This window comes from Salmo salar, chromosome 02 (assembly GCF_965601325.2).
Source record: "Salmo salar chromosome 02, fSalSal1, whole genome shotgun sequence".
Lineage (NCBI taxonomy): Eukaryota > Metazoa > Chordata > Actinopteri > Salmoniformes > Salmonidae > Salmo > Salmo salar.
In genome coordinates, this window is record NC_138292.1 from 51,149,031 (window position 1) to 51,171,696 (window position 22,666).

A 22,666-nucleotide genomic window follows, 5' to 3' on the forward strand; every position below is an offset into this window, starting at 1 on the left:
TCGGGTTCTATATTGGCTTTACAAAACGCATCCAACGTGTCCAAACAGACGTAGCCTATATTATGTGTAAGAAATTGTAACAAATGATATTGTTGTAGCCTATTCGTCTACGGAGCGTGACTGTAGACAACTCCATTTTCACCGGCGCACGCAGAGCCGCAGTTCGGCTTCATATAAGCAAGTGCGTAAAAGTCCTTCCGCTAGACGAATTAGTTCTTTCTGATTTTAAATATTCAAATCCTGCATGTCTGAACAGATACAAGTCGTGTGAATTACACTAAAAACAACCAATATCAGACTCAGGAACAGGCTTGAACAATGTTTTTTATATATCTTTGTAAAACCATAATAAGCTAAAAAAAAAAAAAAAAAGGTGGATTAATACTGGACTGTGGCACAGTGTCACAGCTGCGTAGCTGTGGGAGTTATTGAAAAGACAGTCTGTGAAAAAATATACATTGCATGGTTATATTAGGTATTCTCCAGAGGAGAACCCACAAAGATACGTAAAAATGCCTGGGATGATGGATAAAGGGTCGGAGTATCTCGGAAAGGGACGCTCTAACGGAACAAAAAGCCCTTCAAATGCATCGAATGGACATTTTTCTGATGAGAGCGGCAGTGACGACGAGCACGGTATAGCCTCGAACACTCCTTTTGCATGTCACACTGTGCATGTATTATTTTGAACGCGAAAAACAGAAAAGGTGTCTATTAATGTGTTATACACATTTTTCCTAATTGCAGATGTCGGAATGCGTGTGGGATCCGATTATCAAGCCAATATACCAGAATTTGATCCTGGTAAGGTTATGCTTGATCTACCTGACTGTATTCTGGTGGTAGCCTCGGTCTAGGTTATGACAGTACATTTAAATGAACCTTCTTACTTTACAACCCATAGTCAGTAGTCTTTTATTTCAGAATTGAGCCAGATGTGTTGAGAATTATGGGCCCATTGAAAGATGTTGTCCATGTTTGGTTTATAGAAGCGTTTTGAAACACATTTCTATTCCGAGGCTATACTTGCCCATGCTAGGCTGCTATTGGTCTCCTTCAACTGAATTGGCTTTTTGTTGCTATCTAAACAATATTAACAACAATAAAGCAGCCTCTTTAGTCCTGCATGTATTGCTTTAATTAGGCTGTTAAATAACATGAAATTACACTATATGAAAATGTGTTTTTTCTAATTATGTAATTATATATTTTTCTGTAGGTTCTACCAAGTACAGTGATAAAGATAGTGGGGGAATGTTGGTGTGGTCTCCATATCACACCATTGTCGACCCAAAATGTAAGTCCGTTTGGATTTCACAAGCATCTTATTTCTAAAGACAACTAAAAGTTGATTTTACAAAAATATTTATAAGTAGTTTAATTAAACTATGATTTTTCCCCACAGTGGATGAATATATTGCCATTGCAAAAGAGAAGCATGGATATAATGTTGAGCAGGTATGTCTGCTTTTAGGATTATTAGGGCCACTTTTACTAAGCTTTTTCACCAATGCAGAGAATCCACCTTATTTTTCAAAATCATATGAAAAACTTATTGAAGCATATTCCCAATTTTAACATTTTCCAATCCCCCCGACAGGCCTAAAATGTACAACTGTGTGAAAGCTCAGTAAATTTGACCCACAATGTATTAATAAACTACCACGACATACTTAAAAATAACATATTCAAGTGTTATTTAGGGGAATACCTACTCTACCTATTCTAGTTCTGATGCTCAAGCATTTCTGGCTTTGTGAAGCCCCATAGACCTGCCTGGTGTCCATTCTCAGTAGATTCCACTCGTTGCTGTCCCCCACAGGCATTGGGCATGCTGTTCTGGCACAAACACAACATTGAGAAGTCCCTGGCAGACCTGCCCAACTTCACCCCCTTCCCCGACGAGTGGACCGTGGAGGATAAGGTGCTGTTCGAACAAGCCTTCAGCTTCCACGGAAAAAGCTTCCACAGGATTCAACAAATGGTAACATACATATATTAATATACAGCATCTTTTACTTGAATGTGTGTCTGTATACTATTCATACAAACATACACAAGCAGTCTGGATGAATATTGCAGTTGAATTTAAGGTAATTTACACTTGAGCCGACATCCGAATGCAACCTCTGTGAACGATTGCTTTTAAAAGGCGCATTGTCGACAGTGCAGTGCGCTTGTCGACAACGCGCCTTTGATTGAATCCCGGCTTTAATGTAAGTATAAATGATCGATTGGTACCATTTTCTCATCTGTTGTAGTTACCAGACAAATCCATATCCAGCCTTGTGAAGTATTACTACTCCTGGAAGAAGACCCGGTCCAGAACCAGCCTGATGGACCGCCAGGCCAGAAAGCTGGCAAACCGAAATGCCCACGATGAAAGGTAAGAGTTGTAGCTCGGCTTTTACTACTGTCTGTGAAATTCCAAGTGGTCGGAATCCAATAATGATTTGCGTTTCTTGACATTAGTGATGAAGAAATGGAGGAGGCCAACCCCATCGAAGCAAACGATAGCGATTATGACCCCACCAAGGAGACGAAAAAAGAGGTACGTTATCTAAACTTTAGAATTTAAACTGATGGAATGGCAGTTGGGATATATCAAAAAGTAATCTGACTAGCATTCACTTACAATGAGTAGTATCGTAGACAGACGCCAAAGAAAATAGTGAAATAAAATGCAAGGTGTTATGATGTGAGCGGGAAGGTTAGTGTTAGGATATACAGTAGACAAACACTATCCAGGATACACTTCCACACTCCATCCCCAGGTGGCAGTAACCTTGTCCAGGTATTGAGCCTGCTTGATAAGCGAGTCAGGTGCTGCGAATTAAGGATGATCATCTGTCAGTGTCCCAGCTTGCAAGCTGTGAGGTTGCTAGTTGGTTTGGTGGCCTAGAGGCCTTTCGTTTAGTTTTGAATCTTTAGTTTAGTCATACTTGTTTGTGGTTTCCTTTTTGAATGCATGTATTTTCGTCACCATCTGAACAAATGATAATCCACTTGGATGACCACGAGGTCAAGAGAGACATAGCTAGCCCTGGACCAAGATAAGATTGATGTCTCCCTGGGCACATGTGCATCCAACACGGTCCTCCAATGCTGATTTCTCACAAATGCACACATTCAGGTTACAGACCATGTAACTAGGCCTAGGACCACTGGATAAAGCGAGTGCAACAATATCCGTAGGCTAGTTATTGGGTTAGTAACAAAGGTCACACAAAAAATGTACAGTAAGCGATGCATAAAGTAAACGCAACAGGGCCGATTTCCACAACAACAAAGAGCGTTTGAAGCACGAGAATAAACTTTTACACAGTTTTGGTTCCATAGCTATTACGTTGTAGCAGTGAGAAGCACACCCATGCACTAGAATCCTGCATCGGGTTGGATACTCACTGTTGACCCGCAAAAAAACATTTCTGGCAGGTGGAATGAAAAGTCTTTCAACCCGTGGGTTGGATCGCAGTTCAGAACAATTATATTGCAGGTCAAAAGTTTTAAATCAACCTTTTTTTTTTACAAACCCAGGGGCTTGTTGAATTGTTGCGATTTCCATTATGTGAGCGGTGAGCCAGACATAGTCTAGGCTACCAGCCACACAGCGAGAATGGAGCAGGGAACTATTCATTATTTGTGTGTTGTTGAAACGTTCCTAATTTGTCCACGTGCTGACCTTACGTTTCCTTCCACCACGCAAGTTTATTTTCCCTGACTCCTAGCTCACGCAAAAATGGCTAAAGTAACAGGAGAAATGGAAAGAAAGGTAATGATGGTGGATTACACCATCGTGGAAACAGGTGCTCCGCGAGTGAAATCCCCGGTTTGGAAGGATTTTGTAGTCATTGTGGACAAGGAGGACAACCACCCAGTAGATGGACACACAGCCTGCAAAGTGCAAGCAGGTATTTGTTTACGATAATTCAGTTAATTATCAATGAATTACTACAATTATTCAGGCTTTTGTTCATTTAGACCATACGCAGGCTATATAAAGTCTAAACCTACTAAATAAATGTAGGATATATTTTTGCAGCCTATAGCTTATTCGATTCTGGGAATTGTTTATTTGTTTCAATTAAACAATTTGATTATCTAAACAATATTGAATGTAAAGGTATTGTTTCGTTATGTCGCCTATAGGCTTTAATTAGGTAAGAAGGCTAATTATAAGGCTTTTTTCAAAGCGATTTCAATTGTCAATGTGCACGCATTAAGAAAATAAGTTAAGGCTATCGTTCTTAATTCATGGCATGGTTTCCTTTTATCCAAATGTTTAATAGACATGCAGACAAATTCTTTCATGCAGGGAAGGGAAACCAAATTACATTTTATTTGTCACATGCGCCGAATACAACAGGTGTAGACCTTACAGTGAAATGCTTACTTACAAGCCCTTAACCAACAATGCAGTTAAGAAAATACAAAAAAAAAAGTAAGAGATAAGAATAACAAATAATTAAAGAGCATCAGTAAATAACAATAGCGGGGCTATACACAGGGGTACCGGTACAGAGTCAATGTGCGGGGCACCGATGTCGAGGTAATTGAGAAATATGTAGATGTAGGTAGAGTTATTAAGGTGACTATGCATAGATAATAACAGAGTAGCAGCAGCATAGAAGAGGGGAGGGGGGCAACACAAATAGTCTGGGTAGCCATTTGATTAGCTGTTCAGGAGTGTTATGGCTTGGGGGTAGAATCTGTTTGAAGCTTCTTGGACCTAGACTTGGCGCTCTGGTACCGCTTTCCGTTTGGTAGCAGAGAGAACAGTCTATGACTAGAGTGACTGGAGTCTTTGACAATTTTCTGGGCCTTCGTCTGACACCGCCTGGTATAGAGATCCTGGATGGCAGGAAGCTTGGCCCTGGTGATGTACTGGGCCGTACGCACTACCCTCTGTAGTGCCTTGCGGTCGGAGGCCGAGCAGTTGCCATACCAGGCAGTGATGCAACCCGTCAGATGTTCTCGATGGTGCAGCTGTAAAACATTTGAAGATATGAGGACCCATGCCAAATCTTTTTATTCTCCTGAAGGGGTATAGATTTTGTCGTGCCCTCTTCATGACTGTCTTGGTGTGCTTGGACCATGTTAGTTTGTTAGTGATGTGGACGCCAAGGAACTTGGTGAAAATTGGGGTGTGCTCGGTCCTCCTTTTCCTGTAGTCCACAATCATCTCCTTTGTCTTGATCACGTTGAGGGAGAGATTGTTGTCCTTGCACCACACGGTCAGGTCTCTGACCTCCCTATAGGCTGTCTCAACGTTGTCGGTGATCAGGCCTACCACTGTTGGGTCGTTAGCAAACTTAATGATAGTGTAGGAGTCGTGCCTGGCCGTGCAGTCATGAGTGAACAGGGCGTACAGGAGGGGACTGAGCATGCACCCCTGAGGGGCCCCCGTGTTGAGGATCAGCGTGGTGGATGTGGTGTTACCTACCCTTACCACCTGGGGGCGGCCCGTCAGGAAGTCTAGGATCCAGTTGCAGAGGGAGGTGTTTAGTCCCAGGGTCCTTAGCTTAGTGATGAGCTTTGAGGGCACTATGGTGTTGAATGCTGAACTGTAGTCAATGAATAGCATTCTCATATAGGTGTTCCTTTTTTTCAGGCGTGAAAGGGCAGTGTGGAGTCTGTGGATCTGTTGGTGCAGTATGCAAATTGGAGTGGGTCTAGGGTTTCTGGGATAATGGTGTTGATGTGAGCCATGACCAGCCTTTCAAAGCATTTCACGGCTACAGACGTGAGTGCTACGGGTCGGTAGTCATTTAGGCAGGTTACCTTAGTGTTCTTGGGCACAGAGACTATGGTGGTCTGCTTGAAACATGTTGGTATAACAGACTCAGACAGGGAGAGGTTGGAAATGTCAGTGAAGACACTTGCCAGTTGGTCAGCGCATGCTTGGAGTACACGTCCTGGTAATCCGTCTGGCGCTACGGCCTTGTGAATGTTGACCTGTTTAAAGGTCTTACTCACATCAGGTGCGGAGAGCGTGATCACACAGTCATCCAGAACAGCTGATGCTCTCATGTATGTTTCAGTGTTACTTGCCTCGAAGCGAACATAGAAATTATTTAGCTCATCTGGTAGGCTCGTGTCCCTGGGCAGCTCTCGGCTGTGCTTCCCTTTGTAGTCTATAATAGTTTACAAGCCCTGCCACAGCCGACGAGCGTCGGAGCCGGTGTAGCACGATTCGATCTTAGTCCAGTATTGACGCTTTGCCTGTTTGATTGTTCATCGGAGGGCATAGCGGGATTTCTTATAAGCTTCCGGGTTAGTCCCTCCTTGAAAGCGGCAGCGCTACCCTTTTAGCTCAGTGCGAATGTTGCCTGTAATCCATGGCTTCTGGTTGGGGTATGTACAGTGGGGAGAACAAGTATTTGATACACTGCCGATTTTGCAGGTTTTCCTACTTACAAAGCATATAGAGGTCTGTAATTTGTATCATAGGTACACTTCAACTGTGAGAGACGGAATCTAAAATAAAAATCCAGAAAATCACATTGTATGATTTCTAAGTAATTTATTTGCATTATATTGCATGACATAAGTATTTGATCACCTACCAACCAGTAAGAATTCTGTCTCTCACAGACCTCCTGTTCTCCACTCATTACCTGTATTAACTGCATCTGTTTGAACTCGTTACCTGTATAAAAGACACCTGTCCACACACTCAATCAAACAGACTCCAACCTCTCCACAATGGCTAAGACCAGAGAGCTGTGTAAGGACATCAGGGATAAAATTGTAGACCTGCACAAGGCTGGGATGGGCTACAGGACAATAGGCAAGCAGCTTGGTGAGAAGGCAACAACTGTTGGCGCAATTATTAGAAAATGGAAGAAGTTCAAGATGACGGTCAATCACCCTCGGTCTGGGGCTCCATGCAAGATCTCACCTCGTGGGGCATCAATGATCATGAGGAAGGTGAGGGATCAGCCCAGAACTACACGGCAGGACCTGGTCAATGACCTGAAGAGAGCTGGGACCACAGTCTCAAAGAAAACCATTAGTAACACACTACGCCGTCATGGATTAAAATCCTGCTGCGCACGCAAGGTCCCCCTGCTCAAGCCAGCGCATGTCCAGGCCCGTCTGAAGTTTGCCAATGACTATCTGGATGATCCAGAGGAGGAATGGGAGAAGGTCATGTGGTCTGATGAGACAAAAATATAGCTTTTTGGTCTAAACTCCACTCGCCGTGTTTGGAGGAAGAAGAAGGATGAGTACAACCCCAAGAACACCATCCCAACCGTGAAGAATGGAGGTGGAAACATAATTCTTTGGGGATGCTTTTCTGCAAAGGGGACAGGACGACTGCATCGTATTGAGGGGAGGATGAATGGGGCCATGTATCGCGAGATCTTGGCCAACAACCTCCTTCCCTCAGTAAGAGCATTGAAGATGGGTCGTGGCTGGGTCTTCCAGCATGACAACGACCCGAAACACACAGCCAGGGCAACTAAGGAGTGGCTCCGTAAGAAGCATCTCAAGGTCCTGGAGTGGCCTAGCCAGTCTCCAGACCTGAACCCAATAGAACATCTTTGGAGGGAGCTGAAAGTCCGTATTGCCCAGTGACAGCCCCGAAACCTGAAGGATCTGGAGAAGGTTTGTATGGAGGAGTGGGCCAAAATCCCTGCTGCATTGTGTGCAAACCTGGTCAAGAACTACAGGAAACGTATGATCTCTGTAATTGCAAACAAAGGCTTCTGTACCAAATATTAAGTTCTGCTTTTCTGATGTATCAAATACTTATGTCATGCAATAAAATGCAAATTAATTACTTAAAAATCATACAATGTGATTTTCTGGATTTTTGTTTTAGATTCCGTCTCTCACAGTTGAAGTGTACCTATGATAAAAATGACAGACCACTACATGCTTTGTAAGTAGGAAAACCTGCAAAATCGGCAGTGTATCAAATACTTGTTCTCCCCACTGTACGTAGAGTCACTCAATGCACTTATTGATAAAGCCAGTGACTGACGTGGTGTACTCCTCAATGCCATCGGAAGAATCCAGGAACATATTCCAGTCTGTGCCAGCAAAACAGTCCTGTAATTTAGCATCTGCTTCATCTGACCATTTTTTTATAGCCCGAGTCACTGGTGCTTCCTGCTTTAATTTTTGCTTGTAAGCGGGAATCAGGAGGATAGAATTATGGTCAGATTTGCCAAATGGAGGGCGAGGGAGAGCTTTGTACTTGTCTCTGTGTATGGAGTAAAGGTGGTCTAGACTTTTTTCCCTCTAGTTGCACATTTAACATGCTGATAGAAATGAGGTAAAACTGATTTAAGTTTCCCTGCATTAAAGTCCCTTTCCACTAGGAGTGCCGGCTCTGAATGAGCATGTTCCTGTTTGCTTATGGCCTTATACAACTCATTGAGTTGCGGTTTTAGTGCCAGCATCTGTCTGTGGTGGTATGCAGACAGCTACGAAAAATACAGAAACTCTCTTGGTAGATAGTGTGGTCTACAGCTTATCATGAAATGGCCTAATACTCTGGTCATAATTTTTTTTAAATAAATTGATGTTATTTGGCGTGTCATAGATCGGCTCTTGGAACAATTCTATGCTGGCGGGTCGTGTTGCGGAAAAAAATCTAACTTGATATCGGATGGGGCTCGGAATTGATGTGGCGGGGATGGGTTCGGGTCTCTCTCCGTGCAGGACTCTACCATGCATATGTGCAGATACTCTGATACTGTGAGAGCACAGTCTTGCATTGCGCTCATCTGAATATCAATGGTGCTGCTCATGGCAACTTCATATCGCTGAGTCTCACTTTAATATGGCACTTCTTTGAACTTGCAAAAGCTTCAGAAAATCCACACATCCAGGTACTTTTTTGCAGGTGCGTCAGTTATAGGTGAACTCATTACCAATTAAAATGAGAGCGCCACACTGCTCTTCATCTTCCCAGGTGATTTTTCATTGATGCCTGATGAACACCGAAGAGTCGAAACGTATCAATAAAATCACCTGGGAGCATGAACAGCAGTGTGCGGCGTTTCCTTTTATTATACCTCTTAAAATATTCTCCCAGTTGTCATGTCATATGTCCTAACAATGACCCAATAGATGTTACGAACAGTTGTGACAGCTAATAGAAAGTTTACCCACGCCTTTCCAGAGCCACACGGAGCCCCAGCCCCTGAGCTCCTCCAAGATTGGGCTCGGCCGACGGGAGCACCTGACGCTCATGCACCGGCACCACTCACAGCGTTCCAAGTGCCGGCCGCCCAAGGGCATGTATCTGACCCAGGAGGATGTGGTGGCAGTGTCGTGCAGCTCCAGCGCTGCCAACACCGTCCTTCGGCAGCTGGACATGGAGCTGGTGGGCCTCAAAAGACAGGTGAGCGTTGGGGATTCTGGTCTCAATGCAGGGCAACCTGGGTCCTCAAGGTGTTGAGTTGAGGCTTTTTCACAGTACATTTTAGTAATTTATCCAGAGCAACTTACACGTATAGGAGCAATTAACGTCCTCTTAACCGCTAGGTTACCTGCCGCCTTAGTGCTTAAGAATCTTTGGCTGTATCCTGAAAGTAAAAGATAAATACACAAGATATATATATATAAAAGTTTGGCCACACCTACTCATTCAAGGGTTTTTCTTTATTTTGACTATTTTCTACATTGTAGAATAATAGTGAAAACATGAAAACTATGAAATAACATGTAGTAACCAATGGTGTTAAACAAATCTAAATATATTTTATATTTGAGATTCTTCAAAGTAGCCACACTTTGCCTTGACAGTTTGCACACTCTTGGCATTCTTTCAACCAGCTTAATGAGGAATGCTTTTCCAACAGTCTTGAAGGAGTTCCCACATATGCTGATCACTTGTTGACTGCTTTTCCTTCACTCTGCGGTCCAACTCATCCCAAACCATCTCACTTGGGTTGAGGTTGGGTGATTGTGGAGGCCAGGTCATCTAATGCAGCACTCCATCACTCTCCTTGGTCAAATAGTCCTTACACAGCCTGTGGGTGTGTTTTGGTCATTCTCCTGTTGAAAAACGAATAAGTCCCACTAAGGGCAAACCAGATGGGATGGCGAATCACTGCAGAATGCTGTGGTAGCCATGCAGGTTAAGTGTGCCTTGAATTCTAAATAAATCACTGATGGTGTCACCAGCAAAGCACCCCAACACCATCACACTTCCTATCCTCCATGCTTCACGTAGGAACCACACATGCAGAGATCATCCGTTCACCTGTTTTGCGTCACAAAGACATAGCAGTTGGAACTAAAAATCTAAACTTTGGACTCATCAGACCAAGGACAGATTTCCACTGGTCATACTGGTCTCGTGTTTCTTGGCCCAAGCAAGTCTTTTCTTCTTATTGGTATCCTTTAGTGGTTTCTTTGCGGCAATTTTACCTTGAAGGCCTGATCCATGCAATCTCCTCTTAACAGTTGATGTTGAGATGTGTCTGTTACTTGAACTCTGAATTTATTTGGGCTGCCATTTCTGAGGCTGGTAACTCTAATGAACTTATCCTCTGCAGCAGAGGTAACTCTGGGTCTTCCCTTCCTGTGGCGGTCCTCATGAGAGCGCTTGATGGTTTTTGCACTTGAAGAAACTTTCCACATTGACTGACCTTCATGTCTTAAAGTAATGATGGACTGTCGTTTCTCTTTGCTTATTTGAGCTGTTCTTGCCATAATATGGACTTGGTCTTTTACCAAATAGGGCCATCTTCTGTATATTGTGCCCTGTAAAAGTATTCATCCCCCTTGGAGTTTTTCCTATTTTCTTGCATTACAACCTGTAATTTGAATTTATTGGGATTTCATGTAACGGACGTACACAAAATAGTCCAAATTGGTGAAGTGAAATGAAAAAATATATTTTTTAAACATGGTAAAGTGGTGCGTGCATATGTATTCACCCCCTTTGCTATGAAGCCCCTAAATAAGATCTGGTGCAACCGATTACCTTCAGAAGTCATAATTAGTTAAATAAAGTCCACCTGTGTGCAATCTAAGTGTCACATGATCTGTCACATGATCTCAGTATATATATACACCTGTTCTGAAAGGCCCCAGGGTCTGCAACACCACTAAGAAAGGGGCACCACCAAGCAAGCGGCACAATGAATACCAAGGAGCTCTCCCAACCGGTCAGGGACAAAGTTGTGGAGAAGTACAGATCAGGGTTGGGTTATAAAAAAATATCAGAAACTTTGAACATCCCACGGAGCACCATAAAATACATTATTAAAAAATTGAAAAAATATGGCACCACGACAATCTTGCCAAGAGAGGGCTTCCCACCAAAACTCACGGACCAGGCAAGGAGGGCATTAATCAGAGAGACAACAAAGAGACCAAAAACATACCTGAAGGAGCTGCAAAGCTCCACAGCGGTGATTGGAGTATCTGTCCATAGGACCACTTTAAGCCGCACACTCCACAGAGCTGGGCTTTACGGAAGAGTGGACAGAAAATAGCCATTGCTTAAAGAAAAAAATAAGCGAACACGTTTGGTGTTCACCAAACGGCATGTGGGAGACTCCCCAAACATATGGAAGAAGGTACTCTGGTCAGATGAGACTAAAATTGAGCTTTTTGGCCATCAAGGAAAACGCTATGTCTGGCGCAAACCCAACACCTCTCCTCACCCCGAGAACACCATCCCCACAGTGAAGCATGGTGGTGGCAGCATCATGCTGTGGGGTTGTTTTTCATTGGCAGGGACTGGGAAAATGGTCAGAATTGAAGGAATGATGGATGGCGCTAAATACAGGGAAATTCTTGAGGGAAACCTGTTTCAGTCTTCCAGAGATTTGAGACTGGGACGGAGGTTCACCTTCCAGCAGGACAATAACCCTAAGCATACTGCTAAAGCAACACTCGAGTGGTTTAAGGGGAAACATTTAAATGTCTTGGAATGGTCTAGTCAAAGCCCAGACCTCAATCCAGTTGAGAATCTGTGGTATGACTTAAAGATTGCTGCACACCAGCAGAACCCATCCAACTTGAAGGAGCTGGAGCAGTTTTGCCTTGAAGAATGGGCAAAAATCCCAGTGGCAAGATGTGCCAAGCTTATAGAGACATACCCCAAGAGACTTGTAGCTGTAATTGCTGCAAAAGGTGGCTCTACAAAGTATTGACTTTGGGGGGGTGAATAGTTATGCACGCTGAAGTTCTCTATTTTTTTTGTCTTATTTCTTTCACAAAAAAAAAACAACATTTTGCATCTTCAAAGTGGTAGGCATGTTGTGTAAATCAAATGATACAAACCCCCCCCCCCAAAAAAATGCCAAGGGGGGTGAATACTTTCACAAGGCACTGTACCACCCCTTCCTTGTCACAACACAACTGATTGGCTCAAAACGCATGAAGGACAGAAATTCCACAAATTAACTTTAACAAGGCACGCATGTTAATTGAAATCATTCCTCATGAAGCTGGTTGAGAGAATGCCAAGAGTGTGCAAAGCTGTCATCAAGGCAAATGGTGGCTATTTGAAGAATCTAAAATATATTATGATTTGTTGAACACTTTTTTTGGTTACTACATGATTCCATATGTTATTTCATAGTTTGTATGTCTTCACTATTCTACAATGTAGAAAATAGTACAAATGAAGAAGAACCCTTGAATGAGTAGGTGTGTCCAAACTTTTGACTGGTACTGTATATATACACAAATGTGGACACCCCTTCAAATTAGTAGATTTGGCTATTTCAGCCACACCCATTGTTGACTGGTGTATAAAATCGAGCACAGCCATGCAATCTCCATAGACAAACATTCACCGTAGAATGGCCTTACCGAAGAGCTCAGTAACTTTCAACGTGGCACCGTCATAGGATGCCACCTTTCCAACAATTTAGTTAATCAAATTTCTGCCCTGCTAGAGCTGCCCCGGTCAACTGTAAGCGCTGTTATTGTGAAGTGGAAACATCTAGGAGCAAAAACAGCTCAGCCGCGAAGTGGTAGGCCACACAAGCTCACAGAACGGGACTGCCGAGTGCTGAAGCGCGTCAAATTCATCTGTCCTCAGTTGCAACACTCACTACCGAGTTCCAAACTGCCTCTGGAAGCAATGTCAGCACAATAACTATTTGTCAGGAGCTTTATGAAATGGGTTTCCATTGCCAAGCAGCCGCACACAAACCTATGATCACCATGCGCAATGCCAAGCATCGGCTGGAATGGTGTAAAGCTCGCCGCCATTGGACTCTGGAGCAGTGGAAACGCGTTCTCTGGAGTGATTAATCACACTTCACGTCCGACGGACGAATCTGGGTTTGGCGGATGCCAGGAGCTACCTGCCCCAATGCATAGTGCCAACTGTAAAGTTTGGTGCAGGAATAACGGTCTGGGGTTTTTCATGGTTCGGGCTCTAGCCCCCTTAGTTCCAGTGAAAGGAAATCTTAACGCTACAGCACACCATTACCTTCTAGTTGATTGTGTTTCCAACTTTGTAGCAACAGTTTGGGGAAGGCCCTTTCCTGTTTCAGCTTGATCTAGCCTCCGTGCAAAGCGAGGTCCATACAGAAATGGTTTGTCAAGATCGGTGTGGAAGAACGTGACTGGCCTGCACAGAGCCCATCGAACATCTTGTGGATGAACTGGAACGCCGACTGCATGCCAGGCCTAATCGCCCAACATCAGTGCCCAACCTCACTAATGTTCTTGTGGCTAGATGGAAGCAAGTCCCCGCAGCAATGGTCCAACATCTATTGGAAAGCCTTCCCTGAAGAGTGGAGGCTGTTATAGCAAAGGGGGACCAACTCCATATTTATGCCCATGACTGTGGAATGAAATGTTCAAGCAACTGTCCATGTACTTTTGGTTCATGTAGTGTATCGGCACTACTTACTGCATTGTGGTGTTCTAAGCATATGTACGGTGCCTTAGAAAAGGATTCACACCCCTTGACTTTTTCGATATTTTGTGTTACAAGGTGGGATTAAAAAGGATTTGTAATTTTTTGTCAATGATTTACATGTCAAAGTGGAAGAATGTTAGTGTTTTATTTTTCTTAAATTCTCTTGAATACATGTATTCAACACGTATTAATCACCTTTGGCAGCGATTTTAAAGCTGTGAGTCTTTCTGGGTAAGTCCAAGAGATAAAAAAAAAGAAATGCAAATATTGTACATTCTTCAAGCTCTGTCAAGTTGGTCATTGCTAGACATCCATTTAAGTCTTGCCATAGATTTTCAAGCTGATTTAAGTCAAAACTCTAACTACACCACTCAGGAACTTTCAATGTCGTCTTGGTAAACAACTCCAGTGTATATTTGGCCTTGTGTTTTAGGTTATTGTCCTGCTGAAAGGTGAATTTATCTCCCAGTGTCTGTTGGAAAGCTGACTGAACCAGGTTTTGATCTAGGATTTTGCCTGTGCTTTGCTCTATTCCGTTTCTTTTTATCCACCTCCAAAAAAAGTCCTTGCCGATGACAACCATACCCATAACACGATGCAGCCACCACCATGGTTGAAAATAGTAGTTGTTGAAGTAGTTGTTACCCTTGCTCTGCAAGGGCCGCGGCTTTTGTAACGATGCTTCGTGGGTGTCAGTTGTCGATGTGTGCAGAGCGTCCCTGGTTCGAGCCCAGGTAGGGGTGAGGAGAGGGATGGAAGCTATACTGTTACATTGATGCTATTGACCCGGATCACTTGTTGCTGCGGAAAAGGAGGAGGTCAAAAGGGGGGTGAGTGTAACCGATGTGAAATGGCTAGCTAGTTAGCGGGATGCGCGCTAATAGCGTTTCAATCGGTGACGTCACTCGCTCTGAGACCTTGAAGTAGTTGTTCCCCTTGTTCTGCAAGGGCCGCGGCTTTTGTGGAGTGATGGGTAACGATGCTTCATGGGTGTCAGTTGTTGATGTGTGAAGAGGGTCCCTGGTTCGAGCCCAGGTAGGGGAAAGGAGAGGGACGGAAGCTATACTATTACACATGTTTGAGAAAACAATTCTGTACAGGCTTCCTTCTCACTCTTGACATTTAGGTTAGTATTGTGGAGTAACTACAATGTTGTTTATCCATCTCCAGCTTTCTCCGATCACAGCCATTTAAAGTCACTATTGGCCTCATGCTGTAATCCCCGAGTTTTCCTTCCTCTCCGACAACAGAGTTAGGAAGGACGCTTGTATCTTTGTAGTGACTGGGTGTATTGATACACCATCCAAAGTGTAATTAATAACTTCACCATGCTCAAAGGGATATTCATCGTCTGTTTTTTATTTTTATTTATTTTTTCATGTACCAGTAGGTGCCCTTTGAGGCATTGGAAAACCTCTCTGTGGTTGAATCTGTTTGAAATTCACTGCTCGACTGAACGACTTTACAGATAATTGTATATGTATGGGGTACAGAGATGAGGTAGTCATTTAATAAACATGTTAAACACATTGTACACAGTGAGTCCATGCAACTTATTAGGCACATAAAAGGGGTTGAATACTTGGACTCAAGACATTTCAGCTTTTCATTTTTTTATTAATTTGTAAACATTTCTAAAAACATAATTCTACTTTGACATTATGGGGTATTGTGTTTGGGCTGTAACAACAAAATGTGGATAAAGTCAAGGGATGTGAGTACTTTCTGAAGGCACTATGAATTTATCCCACAGGTTCAAAATGCAAAGCAACTGAACAGTGGTCTGAAACACAGGATGGAAGCGGGCATTGATGACTTCAGGCTGCCGGAGGTATGTGCCAAATGTTTAGATTTCAGTGAGAAAGGGACCTAGTACAAAGCTTATTTCTCAAATGGTGTGCACAAGTTTGTTTATATCCTTGTTAGTGAGCATTTCTCCTTTGCCAAATAATCCATCCACCTGACAGGTAGAAATGTTTACAAATTAATAAAAAAATGAAAATCTTATTAAAACAGCATGATCATTACACAGGGGCACCTTGTGCTGGAGACAATAAAAGGCCACTCTAAAATGTGCAGTTGTCACAAAACAATGCCACAGATGTCTCAAGTTGAGGGAGTGTGCAATTGACACGCTGACTGCAGGAATGTCCACCAGAGGTGTTGCCAGGTTATTTAATGTTCATTGCTCTACCATAAGTGGCATCCAACGTTGTGTTAGAGAATTTAATAGTAAGTCCAACCGGCCTCAACTGCAGACTTGTGTAACCAGGCCAGGACCGCCACATCCGGCTTCTTCACCTGCGGAAATGTCTGAGACAAGCCACCCCGACAGCTGATGAAACTCGTCGTCCTCACCAGGGTCTTGACCTGACTGCAGTTTGGCATCGTAACTAACTTCAGTGGGGAAATGCTCACCTTCGATGGCTGCTGGAACACTGGAGAAGTGCGCTCTTTACGGATAAATCCCAGCTTCAACTGTACCGGCCAGATGGCAGACAGCATATATGGCGTCATGTGGGCGAGCGGTTTGCTGATGTCAACGTTGTGAACAGGGCCCCATGGTGGGGGGTTATGGTATGGGCAGGCATAAGCTACGGACAACTGCATTTTATCTATGGCAATTTGAATGCACAGAGATAGCAAAGAGATCCTGAGGCCCATCATCTTGCCATTCAACCCACCACTATCACTTCATGTTTCAGCATGACAATGCACAGCCCCATGTCGCAAAGATCTGTAAACAATTCCTGGAAGCTAAAAAAATGTCCCAGTTCTTCCATGACCTGCATACTCACCAGACATGTCACCCACGACAGCGTGTTCCAGTTCCCGCCAATATCCAGCAACTTCGCACACCCACCCACAGGCCACAATCAACAGCCTGATCAACTATATGCGGAGATGTCGCGCTGCATGAGGCAAATGGTGGTCGCGGCAGATACTGACTGGTTTCTGATCCATGCCCCTACTTTTTTTTTAAGCTATCTGAGACAACAGATACATCTGTATTCCCAGTCATGTGAAATTCATAGATTAGGCCCTAATTAATTAATTTAAATGAACTGATTTCCTTATGAACTGTAACTCAGTAAAATCTTTGCAATTGTTACATTTGTTTTGTTCAGTGTATAATATCAGGTATTCTTTGTCTGTTCTAGTGCAACCAAAAAGTTAATGCCCGCTGGACAACAGACGAACAGCTTCTGGCAGTTCAAGGTAAACCTACGTTCTTTGTGCGTTTGTAGTCAGCGAATGTTCTTGTCCATGGCCCGCCAGTCTGTTTACCTTGTGCAATTTCAGAATATTTGTTGTTTCACCAGGTGTCCGCAAGTACGGGAAAGACTTCCAGGCCATTGCCGACGTTATCGGTAATAAGACGGTAGGGCAGGTAAAGAACTTCTTTGTGAACTACCGCCGCCGGTTTAACCTGGAGGAGGTGCTGCAGGAGTGGGAGGCGGAGCAGGGAACTGGCACCCCCAACGGTGACACTGCCACCTCTGGCGAGGAGGGGAAGAACAGCTCCAACACCCCTTCTGGGAAGAGTACGGACGAAGAGGAGGAGGAGGTGGTGGAGCGTTCCTTTATTCCCCTAAAACAATTTTTTTTTTACCTTCCCAGAAACCCCTTCTGTGATTTCGCTATAGTTAGCTATGGGAGTTGGCCCAACAAATCCCTAACACTGTTTCATAAAAATTCCTCCATAAAAAAAGTGTCTTAACATTATAATCAGGGCATAAGATGTCATAAGCAGTTCCTAACAATGTTAGTTGCATGTGGACATTCACACCCTGGGGGGGAAATATGCAAAACACTACATTTTCAATTCACAATTTATTATTCTACAAATTTCCCATTGACTTGATAACTTGTAGAATATCTGAATGTGGTTGACTAATGGTCTTTTACTCCTTGCATGATGTGTAGCTAAGTATTATTTCATAAGCAGTGGTAGATGACCATGCTATACAGTATAGAAAATAATCTAATACAAATACACTGCATGACCAAAAGTATGGACAACTGCTCGTCGAACATCTCATTCCAAAATCATGGGTATTGATATGGAGTAGGTCCCTCCTTTGCTACTATAACAGCCTCCACTTTTCTGGGAAGGCTTTCCACTAGATGTTGGAACATTGCTGCTGGGACTTGCTTCCATTCAGCCACAAGAGCATTAGTGAGGTCGGGCACTGATGTTGGGCGATTTGGCATGGCTCACAGTTGGCGTTCCAATTCATCCCAAAGGTGTTCGATGGAGTTGAGGTCAGGGCTCTGTGCAGGCCAGTCAAGTTCTTCCACACCGATCTCGACAAAACAAATCTACAATCTACACACAATACCCCACAATGACAGAGCAAAAACAGGTTTAGAAATGTTTGCTAATTTATAAAAAAAATAAAAATCTGATCACATTTACATAAGTATTCAGACCCTTTACTCAGTACTTTGTTGAAGCACCTTTGGCAGCGAGTGCAGCCTTGAGTCCTTGGGTATGATGCTACAAGCTTGGCACCCCTGTGTTTGGAGTTTCTCCCATTGTTGTCTGGAGATCCTCTCAAGCTCTGTCAGGTTGGATGGGGAGCGTCGCAACACAGCTATTTTCATGTCTCTCCAGAGATGCTTGATCATGTTCAAGTCCGGGCTCTAGTTGGGCCATTCAAGGGCATTCAGAGACTTGTCCCAAAGCCACTCCTGCGTTGTCTTGGCTGTGTGCTTAGGGTCATAGTCTTGTTGGACTGAGGTCTTGAGCACTGTGGAGAAGGTTTTCATCAAGGATCACTCTGTACTTTGCTCTGTTCATCTTTCCCTCGATCCTGACTAGTCTCCCAGTCCCTGCTGCTGAAAAACATCCCCACAGCATGATGCTGCCACCACCTTGCTTCACCATAGGCATGGTGCCAGGTTTCCTCCATACGTGATGCTTGGCATTCAGGCCAAAGAGTTCAAGCTTGGTTTCATCAGACCAGAGAATCTTGTTTGTAATGGTCAGAGTCTTTAGGTGCCTTTTGGCAAACTCCAAGGGGGCTTCATGTGCCTTTTAAGGAGTGGCTTCTGTCTGGCCACTCTACCATAAAGGCCAGATTGGTGGAGGACTGCAGAGATGGGAGAACCTTACAGAAGGACAACCATCTCCACAGAGGAACTCTGGAGCTCTGTCAGAGTGACCATCGGGTTCTTGGTCACCTCCCTGACCAAGGCCCTTCTCCCACGATTGCTCAGTTTGGCTGGCGGCCAGCTCTAGGAAGTGTCTTGGTAGTTTCAAACGTCCTTCATTTAAGAATGGAGGCCACTGTTTTCTTGGGGACCTTCAATGCCTAGACACAATCCTGTCTCGGAGCTCTACGGACAATTCTTTCGACCTCATGGCTTGGTTTTTCCTCTGACATGCACTGTCAACTGTGAGACCTTACATAGACAGGTGTGTGGACATGATTTGGAACAGCACAATCAATTGAATTTACCACAGGTGGACTCAATCAAGTTGTAAAAACATCAAGGATGATCAATGGAAACAGGATGCACCTGAGCTCAATTTCAATTCTCTTAGCAAAGGGTCTGAATATTTTTTATATTTTAGTCATTTAGCAGACGCTCTTATCCAGAGCGACTTACAGTAGTGAATGCATACATTTCAATTAATTTCATACTTTTTTTTTTTCCCATACTGGCCCCCCGTGGGAATCGAACCCACAACCCTGGCGTTGCATACACCATGCTCTACCAACTGAGCCATAGGGAGGCTAATGAATAATATGTAAATAAAGTATTTATGTTTTTAATAGATTTGCCAAAAATTCTAAAGACCTGTTTTTGCTTTTTCATTATGGTCTGAATAATATGTAAATAAAGTATTTGTTTTTAATAGATTTGCTAAAAATTCTAAAGACCTGTTTTTGCTTTGTCATTATAGATATTGTGTGTAGATAGGAGAATATTTTTTTTTTTTTAAATCAATTTTAGAATAAGACTAATGTAACACTGTGGAAAAAGTCAAGGGATCCCAATACTTTTCCGAATGCACTGTATGCTGTAATGTATTGCCCATCTGTGTTTTGGTCTGAAATCCCAACTCACGCCTCTCTCTTCCAGGGCCAGGTGACCCCCTCGTCAGGCCCTTCTCCCGCTGCAACTTTCCAGACACTGGTGACGTCGTCGGGAACCTCGCTCAACCAGCCGCCCCCGCTCCTACGGCCCTCCCTGCCGGCCACCCCAGCCCTCCACAGGCAGCCGCCCCCTCTCCAGCAGCAGGCCCGCTTCCTCCAACCCCGGCCCGTGCTCAACCAGCCCCCCCCACTCATCCGGCCCTCCAACCCCGCGCCCCCGCGCCTCAATCCCCGGCCGCTTGTCTCCACCTCCACAGGGTGCCCAGGCTCCAGCCAGCCACTCCCCACCCTGGTGGGCATCCCATTGGAGACGCCGTCCTCCTCCACGCTGCACTGAGTGTGTCCAATGGCGAAGGAAGAAAACTGAAAAATCGTGGTTGTTTTTTTTTTTACTTGGTCGTTTGTTTGCTTGTATTTTTCTTGACAATGATCTGTTGTTTTCCTGAAGGTCGTCGATCATTGGTTGTTATGAGGAAATTATGTATATTAATGAGAAAAGTAAAACCGTTGAAGTTTTTAAAGTTGATGTATATTAGGTTAGGTCTTAGTTTTTTTATTTATTTGAAATCACTTTTTTTTATTCACTCATCTTTAATAGACTTGCTTAGATGTTATGTGTTGGTGATGTTAAAGATTTACTAGAAGCATTGGTCCTTTTTGAAAGTGTTCTTGGCTTCTGGTTAATGTATATTTTACAAACTGGCAAAATTTGCAAGTAGTATATAAACAAAAGGTATATTGAAGACACTATGATGGACAATACACACAACTAGTGAAAAGGTGGCGTTGCCATATTTCTGTTGGATTCTTTGATTTGCTGTAACGCATATTTGTTCTTTGAGCGAATATAGACGTTTATCTTTTATATAAGCATTATTTATTTTTCTACTCGGTGCTATGGACTTGACTGATTTTTGCCTATGTCCAGTATAATAATAACCATTGTGTAAGTGCTCTTACACGTCTAGGACAACTGTATTTACGTGATTGAATTGATCTAAACTGGAAGAAACCTATTGAAAAAAATGATGAACCGGTTAATAAAATTAACTTGTTTAAATGTAATATTAAGCTACGAGGATGTCACTGTCAGTGAATTGATTGTTGTAGTCAGTGAGCCACATTTTCAGGAATTTGTTTAAATGATTTTCATTTAAGATATATTGAAGAACAAAATGTTTGACTTCTGTACAGTTGTGTCATTTGTTTGCTTAATTTTAAACCGTGATGATCATAACTAAATCCAAAAGCGTGGTTTTAACAGTCGCCTATCAGTAATTCCCCGTGTAAGATGTGGCATAGTCCCTAACATATCCATTCAAATATTTCTAACATTTTGTTTTATGTTGTCTGTCCAGCTATGACCAATAGTTTCTTTTACCAAGTTTTGGGAATTAATTAGTGCCACTTCATGTTCGGGGTTGAAAGATTCCGTAAAATGTTATATGTTCTCCAGAAATCCTGGTTGGAAGATTTCTGGAACATTTCTCAAATTCTGCCTAATCACTGTTAAGGAATGGAGGAAGAAATAGGCCAATTCACTACTGTACATGGTGACAAGCTTTAACATGTTGAAATGCGAACTTAAATTACCTTTAAACCACTAATACACTGAGTCATTAATCCTTTCCTGTGGAAATAATGTGGCCAGAAGTAAGTATAATCATGGACATTGAGGACTTGCATTTTGCCTTAAAAATACATGACATTGTGTTTACTATGCTATTCGCTTGCCATTATTTCGGTCTCTCGTTGCACTTGCATTTCAATCAAGCATCTTTCAAACATTTTTCAATTCCATGTCTATTGTAGTACATTTATTTGGTTTGTCTTTGTCCTATGTTGTCATAGTAAATTATTACGTTTCCCTGCCTGCTTAAATTGAAATGAATATTGCCCCAAAAATATAGCATACTAGTGCAATCCCAAATATACAACTATAAATGTAGCACTTAAATGAAAAACAGACATTTGGAATTGTTGCATAGTTTGCCTTTAATTGATTTGTCTACTTTAGCCTATCATTTTATCAGCATCCAGCATTGTTTCGGCTATTTACATTTTAGTAATTTAGCAGACACTCTTATCCAGAGCAACTTACAGTAGTGAATGCATACATTTCATACATTTTTTTTGTTTTTTTATACTGGCCCCCCGTGGGAATCGAACCCACAACCCTGGCGTTGCACACACCATGCTCTACCAACTGAGCCACAGGGAAGGCATATGATATGCCTAATTGACAATTTAATGGTTTCCCAAAATCATCACGCCTCAATGTAACTGCTGTGGAATAATTCTAAACAAATGCAATTAAGTAGTATAGTTAAAAAGCATAGGCTTATGTAAATAATACCTCCACACTGGGCAAAGACATCAGTTGATCTAGTTTTGGTTACCATGCCATTGGATTTAGGTTAAAGGTTGGGGGGGAAAAAATATGCCCTTACGTTGACTTTTTGCAAATACAGTCAGTTTCACGTTGATTCATCAGTTTTATATTGGTTAAAATTACGTGGAAACAACGTTGATTCAAGCAGTTTTGCCATGCATGTAAAAATATCAGCTGTGCTTCTTGGTGGTCTTGACTTACTAGGCCTAGGGCCTACATGATTCTGTTGTAATGTATTTGTTATATTAAAAAGCAGTATCAATGTGCTCAAAATTTCTAAATGTATGCATGTTATTTTTGACCACTTATTACATT

At 42.9% G+C, this 22,666-nt stretch overlaps 1 protein-coding gene across 2 annotated transcripts; it reads left to right on the top strand.

The window, feature by feature from the left end:
• The first annotated feature begins 399 nt into the window (after positions 1-399).
• On the top strand, positions 400-22,632 carry LOC106585063 (REST corepressor 3). Of its 2 annotated transcripts, none has more exons than XM_014170827.3 (12): positions 400-636; positions 748-804; positions 1,220-1,297; positions 1,406-1,458; positions 1,823-1,984; positions 2,262-2,386; positions 2,473-2,551; positions 9,137-9,358; positions 15,606-15,683; positions 17,014-17,071; positions 17,176-17,420; positions 19,946-22,632. In XM_014170827.3, exons 1-12 carry the CDS (start codon positions 513-515, stop codon positions 20,294-20,296), a joined length of 1,632 nt encoding a protein of 543 aa, XP_014026302.1. In that variant the 5' UTR covers positions 400-512; the 3' UTR covers positions 20,297-22,632. The 2 variants fall into 2 exon arrangements, with proteins under 2 accessions (XP_014026302.1, XP_014026312.1); XM_014170837.3 differs by having other exon boundaries at positions 17,176-17,243.
• The last annotated feature ends 34 nt before the right edge of the window (positions 22,633-22,666 follow it).